Genomic DNA, 14,118 nt, shown 5'->3' with positions numbered 1-14,118 from the left:
CAGTGAGAGCCAGAGAAGGGGCAACTGTCTCCCTGGGGTGATGGGGAAGGCTGACCTTCCGCAGGACCCTGCACTGCTAAGGTAGCCGTGATGGCAATCACCAGGCCTGGGTTCAGGTGTCACTTCTGTCAAGGCTCTGCTGTGTATTCCCAAGGAAAGCCCTTCTGCTGCTGAGCCTGGGCTTCCACCTGAAAAATTAGGAGATTGGGTTTGTGATCCTGCACCTGGGAGCCCACACCTCTGGTCCGGTCAGCTTGGGCCCAGCTAGTACCGAGGCTGAGCCTGGGACATTCAGGCCAAGACCCTCGAAAGGTGCTGAACACCCAGCACAGAGCAGCACTTCTGGCCTGCAGCGCGGCTGGGGGTCCAAAGGGCGGAGCTCCGACGGGGGCGGTGCTGAGACCGCCCGGAGGGGCGGGGCGGTCTTCCCTGGCGCGTCTCATCCAGCCAATGAGCGCGCGGGAGCGCGGCAGCCCCGCCTCTGGATATAAGGCGCGGAGGACCCGGCGCGGCGCAGAGGTCTCTGAACGTGAACCCCTCGGCAGTGCGTTCTCCTCGCCGCCGCGAGTTGCGGCCACGGGCGCACGGGAGCTCTGAGTTCGTGCGTCCGGGCAGAGGCAGAGCAGTGGTCCGGTTCTGTTTTCTTTTGTCCGGCTGGGTTGCGGGGAGAGCAAGGGACCCGGATTTCTTGTTGCAATAGAACAGCTGGCCGGGTCCGGCGGCCGCCTGCGCTGACCGTCCGCCCGTCGTCGCCGCAGGCAGCCAGCCCGCCGTCATGACCGACCACCTGATGCTCGCCGAAGGTTACCGCCTGGTGCAGCGACCGCCGCCCGCCGTGCCCGCCCACGGCCCCCAGGCGCTCCGGACGCTGCAGCCGTACGCGGGCGCGGGCTTGGACAGCGGGTTGCGGCCACGGGGGGCTCCGTTGGGCCCGCCGCCGCCCCAACCTGGGGCCCTGCCGTACGGGGCTTTCGGGCCGCCGCCTGCCTTTCAGCCCTTTGCGGCTGGGCCGCCAGCGGCCGCCGGCAGCGCGCACCTGCAGCCCGTGACGACGATGTACCCCGGCCGCGCGACCGCGCCCTCCGGCGCTCCGGGATGTCCCCCGGGCCTGCAGCCGGCGCCGGGATCCCCGGCCCCGCCGCCGCCCGTGCACGCCCTGGGCGGCATGGACGCCGAACTCATCGACGAGGAGGCGCTGACGTCGCTGGAGCTCGAACTCGGACTGCACCGCGTGCGCGAGCTGCCCGAGCTCTTCCTGGGCCAGAGCGAGTTCGACTGCTTCTCGGACTTGGGGTCTGGGCCGCCCGCCGGCTCTGTGAGCTGCTGAGCGCGGCCCACCGCTTCCTTGGTGCGCCCGAGAGGAGAAGGGAGCCTGCCCGCCAGACTGCTCACCCAACGACTGGGCTCGCACGCACCCTCCGTGAGGGTGGAGGCAGCGGGCCAGTGCACGGAGTTAACGCCGGCTGGGACACCCGGCGCCACTCCAGCCCTGCCTCCTGCTGGATGAGAGTTTGGCATCGCTTCTCTGACCAGGAGCCTCATCGGTAAAAAGGGCACTGGATCCCCTTCGGACTCCATGTTCTTCGATTCTGTGTCCTCTCCTCTCAACTGTCCCCCCTCCCTCCCCCAATCTGAGCCATTCCAGGCCTCTGCCTGGTTCCCCCTCTCTCCTTTGGGTCACTGGGTCCCTGGAGCTGCGCATTTACTGGGACCTCTACTCCCGCTGCCTGGGCCCTGAGGTCGCTGGGCCTCCCGCCTTGGGGAGGGGAAGATTGTACATACAGCCCCTGCAGAGTGGAGCGATGCCCCATCTGGCCTCCAAAAAACAAAATAAAACTGGGTCACTTTACAGTCTTGCATTTTCATTTCCTTATCAGTCCAACCCGTGACTATATTTGGCTTCTAGAGTCCTGAGGCTGTTAGGGACTTGGGGTGGGATGGAGGCCACAACCCCTGGCAGTGCCCAGGAGAGGAAATTGACCGTTTCTTTCAAAATATCTGAGTTGTGCAATTGTTATGTCATAATCTGGAAGGCAGACGCTGACACCGCCAGATGGCAGGGTAAGCCACAGGGCACCGATGTTGGATTTCCCAGCTCCTGGGAGGGGGAGCTTGGTGGTGCTGCCCCCACCTGTTGCTGGAAGAAGACAGCACAGAAGGTTAGAGGGGAGGTGGATGGGACATGAGGATTCAGAAAACCCTGGCTTTGAGCCACGGTGCTCTCTTGTCCATACATTTAGATTTCTGAGGCTTTGTCCTCAGGGAGAGATGGCCCCAGTCTCAGGTGGTTATGAGGATCAAATGCAATGCGAGACCTTCAGCGCATGCCTGACACTTAGGCAGACCTCAATAAATGATAGTGATGGTTATTCTCCAAGTTGGTGCTACCTTTATTCCAGTCCCTGGGCCAACTGTTACATGCCCTTATGGGGTCACAGTTCAGGTAGGACTAGGAGATGATAGGCCTAGACATCAACTCATGTTGGTACAAGAGTGTGATAAGGACTAGAAAACAGGACATTCCAGCAGGGAAACCCAAAGGAGGGAATGGTCTCAGCTGGTTGGGCACGGGGTCAGTTCAAGCTTTAGGGAGGTGGTGACATTTGATATGGTGAACAGAGGGATGAGTACATCTTGAGGAGTTGGAGGAGGTGACATGCAAGGGAAGAGCCCGTTCTAAGCAGGGAGGTATGCAAGCACAGGGCATGTACAGAGGAGGCGTGTCTAGAAGCGAAAAGGTCTAATGGCTTTGCAGCAACATTGTGATGTAGGCACAGTCCCAATCAACAGATGAGGGACATGAAGCTTGCTCAGGCCTGGCAGGATTTGGCCTCAGTCCTGATCACCATTGAGAGCTCCTGGCCACCCTCTGCTGTTGACTCTGGAAAGATCCTTAGGTGTTTCCAAGATGTAGAAAAAAGGCTGGAAGAGAGACTGAGGCAGGAAGGAGGCCGGCCGGCGCCAGCTCTGGAGCCAGCAGTTCAGGTATGGGTGACAGGAGTGTTTGGCAAATGAATAAAGGTCTCCCCTAAGATAATGGGGCTTTCTGGGACAGGATGGGGGGGGGGGGGTTGAGAGGCCTCCGGAAAGGGACTGGCCTGAGCTCTGGGCTGACAAAGGCCAGTGTTTGCCCAGGACCCCAGACGGAAGCTGGAGGGCTGGATTGCGATGGGGGTGGGAGTGGGGGGCGGGATCTAGCCCTGGTCTAGACACTGTTCTGATTCTCTTCTCTCTGGGCCTCAGTTTCTCCACTAGTGAAATGGGGCTAATATCCCTCGCCTGCTATTTCACAAGGCATTAAGCCTCACAATAAGTGAGCAGCAGATTTTCGGATGGGCTGATAAGCAATTGAAAAACTGTGTTCTCTCCTCTTGACTTGAGCCTGAGTAGGACAAGTCCTCTCCATATGGAAGGGATTCCAATGAAAACCCAACATCTGCCTCTTTCTAGAGTTCAGAGGGAAGGTAGAAGAGGGAGTCTAGCTGTTGAGTGACTTCCCACCTCCTTCCCCTCCCAAAAGGGCGGCTGACAAGTTGATCAGCAGACACGTGGAAGAGGAGAAGGTAAGGCTGGGGCAGCCCACCACCTGGATCCCCAAATCCCTGACCTATGGAGGGTTCTGACCCTCCCAGCTGGAGGGAAGGATGAAGTGACTCTGCCAGAATGTAGAGCAATCATGTCAAACTCGCAGCCCACAACGAATATTTTTGTTGCCCAACCAATATAACGGTATGTAAGAAATGCTTTAATAAAAATTTTGTAACTTGATTTTTACAATATTCTGTTATACATAATTATTAATAACGAACTACAACGTTTGTTCATGACTGATTACTATAATCATGTTGCATTCGTTTCTCTTATGCGCCTTGCACGCAGCCATTTCTCTCCATAACACTAGCAGTGAATATTTTAGCAGCCAATTGCCACATCATTAGTCTTGGACTGACTTGTTTGGTGTGCGCAACAGGAAATATTTCGCTTTCAGAAAACAAGAAAAATTGGTTTATTTGCGTTACGCTTATCAATTTGTGTAGTTATTCAGTGTCTGGTAAGTTAATGTTTAAGAAAAATATTAATTTTTATTAAAATGTTCTATTATTTTATGTTAACGATTACTCATTTATTTCAGCCCTTCGTATTCAGCACGTTTCTATCGAAATAAACCTATGTTTTTTTGAAAATGGAAGTTTTTGTGTTTTTGTGGCCCACATAAACTTAAACCTTGTCTATTTGGCCCGTGTTAGCCTTTGAGTTTGACGTGCTTGATGTAGAGGCTTATATTCTGGCAGCCTCAGGGTCCAGCTCCAGAAGCAGCTCGTACTAGCTGCCTGACCTCAAGCAAGTCAACTTACCTCTGAGCCTTGGTTCTCCTACTGTACAGGCATACTGCAGGTCCAGTAGATCACTGCAATAAAGTGAGTCGTAATCGTTTTGCTTGCCTTCCATTTGTAAAAAAATGTAACATCTATGAAATGCAAGAAAGCAAAGTGTAATAAATCGGGGCATGCCTGTAATCACACCAGCTTCCTATGGATTCAACAGGTATTTCTCACCTCTTCCCTGGGGCTACCTCCTTAAAGCAACCTGCCTCCCTCAGTCCTGTTGATTTCACTCTCATACCGTGGCTGGGTCTTTGGGCCTGGGAGGCACGTCATAGTGTCCAGCACAAGCAAGGGGTAGGGACTAGGGCAGTGATGGGGAACCTTTTGAGCTTGGCGTGTCAGCATTTTGAAAAACCCTAACTTAACTCTGGTGCCGTGTCACATACAGAAATTTTTTGATATTTGCAACCACAGTAAAACAAAGACTTATATTTTTTATATTTATTTTATATATTTAAATGCCATTTAACAAAGAAAAATCAACCAAAAAAATGAGATCGCGTGTCACCTCTGACACGCGTGTCAGAGGTTCGCCATCACTGGACTAGGGTAAGGCAGGTCTCATTAGAGTCATAACAAGTGCCTCCTTAAACTTGTGTTGTGGCTGCCTTGTTTGCCTCCCCCTTGTCCTAACTAGCACCTCCCTATTAGAAAAAATAAATTCTTTCTAGGGAATATCAACCTTATAGGTTGATATAATAAGATTCTCTATACAGTACCTGGTACATGGTAGATTCTTAATAATTGAGAGCAGCTACTATAATCATCACCATCACCACCACCACCACCACCACCACCATCATCATCACCATCACCATTCCAGCTCAGCTCAGTGTTCAACAATCATTGGTTGAACAAATTAAATGAACAGTCTGGTCCTAGATTTTTCCCAGGCTACTTAGATCATTTAGCTGATTATTAAGTAATCCTCTTGAATTTCTTAATCCATTCTTGCCTAATTCTATGCCCTGCTGTTAGAAATGCTGGGTGAGGATTACTGCTCATTTCAGTACTAAGTCAGAATTTGTTGAGTCCTACTGTTTGCAGGTCTGATGGGACCTAACAACACCCAGTAGGTGCTTTTTCTCGTGCAACCTCTCCTTTAACCGCCACCCAGCCCTGTAAATTAGCACTGCTAGGTAGTTTCATCCCCATCCCAGAAGTCAGAAAATTGGGGCTCGGACAGTGAATTACTCCTCCAAGTGGGGTGAACATGCCCACTCTAGTATATCCAGGACCTTTCCCTTCCCAAGCTGAGGCTGGCCAAGGACCTGAGCCTGAGTGGAACAAGAGCAGGGTCCCGGACCTGATTTTGCCACTTTGTGGCCATGGCCATGGGTATAAGCCTCTTTAGGCCTCAGTTTCTTCCTCTGTACAATGGGGAATAATAATCCCAACTTCAGAGCTGTGTGCGCAAGGATTCAAATGAGACCGGTTTCTGAGAGCACAGTACAAACAGTGCAGTGCTATTTGGTTGGGGTGAGTTGAAGTGAATAGCCATGCCTTCCATCCCTAGGCCACTGAACTGGAGAGAGGAGACAGACACATACTTTGGGACTTGAGATCTGGGCCTGCCTGGAGTGTGCAATGTAGAGACACATGTTGTTTGTTTTTAAAATACATGCTTGAGCCGGACTGGCATGGCTCAGTGATTAAGCATCAAGTAGCTCAGGTCTGAGAAGCCCTGAGAGCTGGTGGTGATGAAAGGTAGGCTGTGAGTCAACGTGGGGAGGACATCCAGGTAAAGAGGCTCAAGGCCTGCAGTGTGCCCTGCAGAAAGAGGAAATACAGGAAGTATAGGAGCTGTTGTTGGGAAACATGACCACAGGGACGAGGAGGAGAGCGCCTCGTCCCCGCCAGCCTCCAGGGCCTTCCCAGCCTCCACTCCAGCCACCACCGGCACACAGTGCTCCTTATGCCTCAGCTCCTGGGCCTCTGCCCTCCCCAGGCCCTTTTCCACCTGTGAAAAGGCCCATTTCATCACATATTGGGGTTGATGAGGAGTCTTTACCCCTAGACTGTGAGGTTTTGAGAATAGAACCTGATTTCTCCTTGTCCCCACCTCCATCCCACATGTGGCTCCGTGTGGGTGTTAGAAAGCGCCAGGGCGAGTGGCTGCTCCCGGCCCTGAGCTGGGAGCTGCGGCTGACAGCTGGCCCTGGGCTGGAGTCTGAGTTGGAGTTGGGAGCTCTGAGCTCTTGTCCCAGCTCAACCATGAACTTGTGAGCTCTCTAAACTTTGTAGACAGGACCACATTCCTCACCCCTCACACCTCACAGGTGCTGGGGGGCAGTGAGGCTGGGCTGAGGGAGGGGGCAGGGAAACGCAGCTCTTCCCCAGCACGTCGTGGGCCAGCACTGTGAGGACGGCAGGCCTGACACACACTTTCTCCTTCAGTCCTCACTGTAGCTCTGGGAGTTGGGTGTAGGTTTTGGCCTCATTCTATGGAGGCGAAGCAACCTACTCAACCACACACAGGGCTCTTCTGAAGAGGTTGTTCTTATTTGTAGGGTGAAGAGAGCTGCAGATATGCCACCAAGAGCAGGGGTACAGCCAGGACAGGGAGTCCTGCACAGCTCATTGGAAGGTGGTGTCCAGAAGGACTTTCTCCTTTGCCTCTTCCTAGTGAGCAGCTATAGCTGGGGGCTCTGCCATGAAGTGGCACATCCAGGCAGCAGGACCCTCCCCCTTGGCACCTCAGCCTACTCTGGCCGGCAGAGAATATGAGCCAATTATTATTTGTTTGTTTTTAAAATACATGCTTGAGCCGGACTGGCGTGGCTCAGTGATTAAGCATCAACCTATGAACCAGGAGATCATGGTTCAATTCCCGGTCAGGCCATACGCCTGGGTTGTGGGCTCGATTTCCAGTGTGTGGGGCATGTAGGAGGCAGCTGATTAATGATTCTCTCTCATCATTGATGTTTCTATTTTTCTCTCCCTCACCCTTCCTCTCTGAAATCAATAAAATATATATTTTTAAAAAATAATAAAATAAAATACATGCTTCAGAGCCTCCCAAGTTTTTTCACACACACATATATGATGTATACGTTATGGACCATACACCTCTTTTTTGACATAAATGATATTATATTATTTTATCTAATTGGACTTATTTCACCCATTATATTTTGGAAATCTTCCCACATCAGTAAATGTGGCTCTACCTTAATCTTTTTAATGACGGAATTGTGTATAATCTATTTAACCAGTCTCCTAGTGATGGAACTTTAGCTTGTTTCCCAAACTCCACTGTCATGGGTAAAGCTTCCTTGTATATTTACCTTTAGGCACCTGTGGGGGTAGCTCTGTAGAATGATTCCTAGAAGGGGAATTACTGGATTAGAAGACATGAGCAAATATAATTGTGATAGTCACTGCCAAATAGTTCTCTGAGTGGCTGATTCATTCACCTTCCTGCCAGCGCTGTTGGCTCACACCCTTGACTATGCTAATGTCTTCAATGTCTTCAATTTTTGCCTCTACAAATGAAAAAAGATTTCTATTTCTTTGATTATCAATAAAGACATTGACTGCCTATTTGTATTTCTTCTAAGAATTACTTGTTCATATCCTGGCCCAGGCCCATGTTTCTACTGGGTTGTTTGTCTTTTTGTTATTGATTGATAAGAGTTCGTATTCTATTGTGAATGGTAAACCTTTGTCTTTTGTAGATGTTGCAAATATTCTCTCCCTCACCCTCACTGGTTATTTGATGTGTATGCTACCTTTTGCCTTTTGGAAGTTAACAATTTTTATGTCATCAGATCTCTCCATTTTTCCCCTCCATGGCTTCTGGGTTTAAATTAAGGACAGGAATGGTCTGGCTCACCTCAGAGCTAGTTGGAGACATGAGCGGAGTGTGTGCTTCTACCTGGGATCTGCACTCAGAGCAAGGTCAGTAGACTGGCCACAGGGGTTGAAGGACAAGCCCAGATCTGGGGGTCACACAGACCTGGGTTTAAATTCTGGCCTCAACCTACACATATGACATCTGTCAAAGCCACTTTACACTCTGAGCCTCTGTTTTTCATTCTAATCTAAAACGTACACCATTACGCGCACACCCAACTGGTCAGATCAAATGAGCTGACGAGCTCAGCACAGTGCCTGACACACTGTAAGTTCCCAGTAAGTGATAGTTGTTTCCAACGTTAATACTGTCAGTGTTGAGAAAGCTATTAAGAGTGTCCAGAAAGGGGTCCAGATTGGGGGGATGACTTCAAAGCACGTCCCCTGTCAGTGGCAGAAGGCTGGGGCTCTTCAGCTTGCAGGGGGAGACCCAAAGGTAGAAGTGGACAGCTGCTGCTCATGCCTTCCACGATCCAATCGCCCTTCTCCTGGTGAGAGGTTTCCCAATTTTCCTTTGGGGAACCACCTCTCCCTCATTTAATTTGGGTAACTTTGCCTGTTCCCCTATATGCGACTCAAAATAAAATAATAGTAAACTATAAAATTAATGTGATCCCCCAAATCTTCAGTTTTCCATGAGTATTTTGAAATAGCCATGCTTTACTTCTTCCTCCTCTTCCTCTTCTTCTTCACCTCAAATTTTTCAAATTTTCAGCTAGTGTCCTAATTACCTGAGCTGTCTGCTAGGTAGGTTATTCAGTACTGACTTATAGTATCTTGCCTAATACTCTCAATGATCTGACTTAATATATTATTATTTCATGTTATGTAGAGGCAAGGAAACCAAGGCTCACAGAAGTAAAGTGACTTGCCTACTACCACAGAGCTAGTAATTCACTGAGTTAAAATATTTAATGTACTTAGGATAGCACACATAGCAAGAGATATTTAAGTATTAGCTCAGCTGCTGTAACAAAGGGAACCAGAAAATGTAAAAAGTGGCTTAAAGAGCAAAAAGTATTTTTTTTCTAGTCTCACCCAGACCCAGACTCCTCCCTTCTTGTTGCTCTGCCATTCATGACCCCTGACCTCATGAGCCAACATCATGCTCAAAGTCTGAGTTGGCTTTTTAAACTGTCTTTCTATGGACTGAAAGTTGGGTCATGGACACCTACACATCCCGCTCTTAGGGAGAGGGGAATGAGGAGGTGAGCACACCCAATATTTTTAGGACCAGATATGCACATTACTTCCATTCAGATTCTCTTGACAAGAATTTAATCACATGACCACACTTAGCTGCAAAGAGAGGCTGGGAAATATGGTTTCTAGCTGGCAACCATGAATTCATCAACAACTCAGATACCATGGAAGATGGGAAGGCTGGATTTGGTGGACAATCAGCAGTCTCTACCACAGTGAGTGGTAGTAATAAGTGGCTCACTTGAGATTAGAACTCAAGTCTCCTATGCCTCTGGGTATTTGGTAGGGGTGGGGAAGATCAGAGGTCTGAGTCCTATATAAAGAGAACGGTTGTAACTTAGAAGAATTGGTATGAGTCATTCATCACTGTGAATGCGCACCTTCAGTAATTCACTTCCCTTCTTTGAGTGTCAGTTTCTTTATCTGTAAAATGGGGATAACAATGGGACTTACCCATGGGCTGCTGCTGTGAAAGCATGCACCAAAGTTTGTGACACATACTAGGTACTCATATGATGGAATGGAGGGGGTAGAATTTGGACTTGAGCACACGAAAGAAGGAAATTACAGGGGAGGTGACAATGTGTGCAATGGCCAAGTGGCATGAATGAATAAGGCTTGACTGGGAAAGACAACAAGTCCAGTGTGGTTAACATGTAGGGTGGATGTTCAGAAGGGCAAAGGTTATATTTGAATTAGGCAAGGATCAAAGATGATGACCCTTGAGTGGCAGGTTGAGGAGCTTGAACTTGATCCTGTTGGTAATGGAGAGCCATGGAGTAATGAGCAGGATGGGGAAAGAATTAGATTTGTGTTTAGGAAACATCACTCTGACTGCTGTGAGTAGAATGGATTTGAGGCATTGGAGAAATGGAGAGGACTGTCGCATTGATTCAGGTAGCAATGAGGGGCCTAGGATAAGTGGCGACAAGGTGAGGCAGATGGGAGCGATTATAAAAACAGAAGTAATATGTTGGGCATCTGGGGTTGATGTCCAAGTGGAGGCAAGCCAGGTAAATGGGCCAAGCACTCAGTAGTGAGGTCTGGACTGAGGATAAACATGTTGTGGAGTGATTAGCATATCTCTGGTTGCCATGGGCATGATGAAAGGGGGCAAGGACAGCACCTTGGGGGAGCAGACATTGAAGAGAAGGAAGGACAGGGACTGAGAAGGGGCATCTGGGAAGGCGGGAGGAGGACCAGCAAAGAAGATGCCGTGAAAGCCCCGGGAGGTGTTTCCTGAAGGAGGTGTGGTCAGCAGTGTCTAATGCTGCTGAAAAGCCAAGTAAAATGAGGGCTGAAAAGAGGCTGTTCAATTTGGCCACCATGCAATGCAGAGCAGTTCTGGGGAGAACAGGGTGTGGGTCCAACTGCAGGGATCAGCAGGAGGTGGGAAAAGAGGAAAAGGGTCATCAAATGTAAGTGGCTTGTTTAAGTCGTCTTTGGGACCTCCATGTTTTTGTGGGTGGAGTGACCCACGTCTGGGACTTCTTTGAGCGGGATGTTACCCCTGGGTTTGGCCCAGATAGTGCCAGCCAGAGATGGGGTGCAACACCTCCCTTTGCTCAGGAGGTGGCAGCACCACACCAAGTGACACCTCCTGGACCAAGCTAATGCACATAAATACATTTTCAGGGAAATGAAGCTTAGTTTCCCCAACATAAAAACTTCTTGTGGCCTTAGCTGGTTTGGCTCAATGGAGAGAGCATCGGTCTGCGGACTGACGGGTCCCAGGTTCGATTCTGAGGCCAAGGGCACATGCTGGATTGCAGGCTCGATCCCCCAGTAGGGGGCGTGCAGGAGGCAGCCAATCAATGATTCTCTCTCATCATTGATATTTCTATCTCTCTCTCCCTCTCCCTTCCTCTCTAAAATCAATAATTTTTTTTTTTTTAAAAAAAGAGCTAACGCGCTATTTTGTGATCAGCCCTTCATTTGACACTTTGTTGGCTCTTAAAAAAAACCTTTTTGTGGGGGAGTCACAATCTTGCATGAGAGCCTTGGGCAGAGGAAACGGAATGTAACTTTTGATTCAGATCTTGGCTCTGCTGCTACTGGCTGAGTGACCTTGAGCAAGTCCTGCTTCCTGGTTGGCAAACCGAGGATAACAAGCCCTAACCTCCCTCTCAGGTCACTGGGATTCTCTAATCGAGTGTGGTTGTGTCTGGTGGTCTTGTGGGCATATTTAGGGCAGAGGTGAGTGGCAGGGACAGGCTTGGAAGCAGAGGGAGGGGGTCCAGACCCGAGGAGCCCAGGGGGCTGCCTGTGGTCTCACAAGGACTAGACAAAGCAGTGCTTGCTTTTCTTTTCCTTTTTTTTTTTTTTTCTATTTATGGAGCAGTATTTTTTTTTAATTTCTTTTTTTCCCCTGGGGGGAGGGAGGTGTTGGATGGAGCAGTGGTTTTGGAGTCAGGAAAGCTGGGTTCAGATTTTGCAGCTGAGGGAACTGAGGCCCACAGAGAGGGGACATGACTTTCCCAGGATCACACCCCTCAAACAGGCAAAGGCATCAAAACCAAAATTCTGAAAAGAATTTGATGCTTCATTTTTTTTTTTTTGAAGTATTGAGATTGCATCATGGGAAAATCAGAACTCTGTGGGACTCCTTTGCCACTACAGTGTGGTTTTGTGTTGTCTGCACTTAGGGCTTCTGAAGGTGTCCCTCTCCTCTGGTCCCTATTTCGCCCACACATTCTGAGAGTGCCCCCAAGTTTTCTCCTTTCCCCCGGAGATCACAGAGGCAGGTTAAGGAGCTGAGAGGAGGAAGGTCACCCAAGGATAAGTCTAACGATCAAGAGACGTGGGCTCAGCTCTGGGCTCTGGCCTGGCTTACTGGGCCTCAGTTTCCCCATCTGCAAAATGTGGCTGTTGGAACAGCCAGACCCTGGGAGCCCAGCAGCTCAGACCTTTATAAGAGCTTTTGCTTTTCCTTGAGCTTCCCTGATCCCACCCTCCAGTAAAGTTGCCTCCCAATGCTGTCACTATCCCACTTCCATTCTGTTTTCTTCACAGCACGTATCACTCTCTGAAATTATCTTGTTTTTTGTTTATTTTCTGTCTAGACAGTAATGCACTGTCTACTCCTTGTGAACAGGGACTTTGTGAGTATGAGAGGCAGCTAGCCTGGCTCCAGGCTGGCCCACAACACCAAGCCAAGGTCTTTACTGACGCCTGGTGGCTGTGGGCTCACATAACAGGTGCCAGGAGGATTCCCAGGTGGGAGGTGAGATCCCAGGTGGCCCCGCTCTCCTCTTGTCCTGCCAACCAGCAGTTGTTAGTCACCTTCGTGCCCAGCCATGTGCAGAGGGTGGTGCTTCGTGCCCCCCAGGAGCTGAAGTGACACCTGGGTAGGGGACGTGGCAAGCCATTAAGGTCCACGACAGGAGCTGAGGAGGAGTCTGGTGAGAGTAAGGGTAAAAGGAAAGGGCAGAGCCACCCAGGTTCTGAGCGGGCAGGGCAGCCTGGGGCTCAGGCCTCAGGGTCCTCCCCAAAGTAATTTTTGCTCCCTCCTAGCAATCGTTCACATCTCCCACCAACTTTAGAGGCTGTTATGAAGTCGAAGGGGCTGGGGGAGGAGAAGAGAAGGTGTCTGGTGCCAGAGAAGCCATTTGGGACAAAAACAAAGATGTTTCAGGAAGGTATAAAGAATGTTCTGCTTTGTAATGTACAGTGAAACCTTCGACCTCACTGCTTCCAGTAAAATCCACCTGACTAGCTGTGTGAGTCAGGTCTTGCTGTGATAATACTATGCAACAAGCAAGCCCCAAGTCTCAGTGGCCAAGAAAATAAAATATGATTGCACGCTGCTAAGTCTCTAAGTCAACTGCAGTCCAGCTGATGCTGGCTGGGCCAGGCTGGCCTCCTGACTTCCCGTCTGGCTCAGGTCTACTGCACATGCCGGCATTCTGGACCCAGGGTGAAGGAACGACAGCTGAGTCTTCTCATGTTGGAGGGCGGAAGCACCGAGAGGTCTGGCAGAACCTGCCGTGCCCCTTATGACCTTACCTTAGAATAAGCACACTGCTTTTCTCCACACATTCCGCGGGCGAGGGCAAATCCCATGGCCAAGCCCACAGTCAGTGGGGAATAGATGCTGTGGTTCTGAGAGGCCCCCTGCAGGGCCAGTGCACCCATTCCCCTCCCCACACGCAGGGAATCTCAGCTGCTGATTCATCAGTCTGGGAACTGAGCTTGGCCATAGGGAACCGCCAAAGTCAGGGTCATCCCGTGGCCAGTCATTAGCTGATGCATAGAAACAAAGACCGCCTCCTTCCCTCACTTTGGTACAACTCTGAAGGGCCGGGCCTGCCTTCCTGACAGCCTGACAGCATCCTGAGAGCACCCCCAATGCACCTGCACGTCGCGCTCTGTCTCAGAGTCTGTCTGTAGGAAACCCATTGTGAGACAGGTAGGAAATTACACTCTGCCCAAAGGTAGCCATGGTAACGATGAGGAAGGAAGGCTTTCAGACAAATAATACAATCCAATACCATCATTAAAGAATGTATCGTGGAGACAGATCTGACTTATTTTGGCTGCAACGAAGTGCTAGACACATGCTCAACATGGGTGCAGGGTGAGAATGTAGTTCACCATTTTTTGGTTGGGATGATTTTATCTTTTCTTATGTTGTAGCAAAGGTTGTGGGGCTAGAAACTGGTTTCTAAACCACCTG

The 14,118-nt window shown here is 50.1% G+C and overlaps 1 protein-coding gene across 1 annotated transcript; it reads left to right on the top strand.

Moving 5' to 3' along the window:
- The first annotated feature begins 491 nt into the window (after positions 1-491).
- On the top strand, positions 492-1,849 carry CITED4 (Cbp/p300 interacting transactivator with Glu/Asp rich carboxy-terminal domain 4). The gene has a single exon (XM_059689737.1). It carries the CDS (start codon positions 776-778, stop codon positions 1,325-1,327), a length of 552 nt encoding a protein of 183 aa, XP_059545720.1. The 5' UTR covers positions 492-775; the 3' UTR covers positions 1,328-1,849.
- The last annotated feature ends 12,269 nt before the right edge of the window (positions 1,850-14,118 follow it).

This window comes from Myotis daubentonii, chromosome 3, assembly GCF_963259705.1.
Source record: "Myotis daubentonii chromosome 3, mMyoDau2.1, whole genome shotgun sequence".
Taxonomy (NCBI): Eukaryota; Metazoa; Chordata; class Mammalia; order Chiroptera; family Vespertilionidae; genus Myotis; species Myotis daubentonii.
Note: the sequence above shows the minus strand (reverse complement) of the source record. Positions and strands in the feature narration are given on the sequence as shown.

Bases quoted from the DNA above. Each gene is read 5' to 3' on its own strand.
- CITED4 (XM_059689737.1), top strand. From the start codon at position 776: ATGACCGACCACCTGATGCTCGCCGAAGGTTACCGCCTGGTGCAGCGA.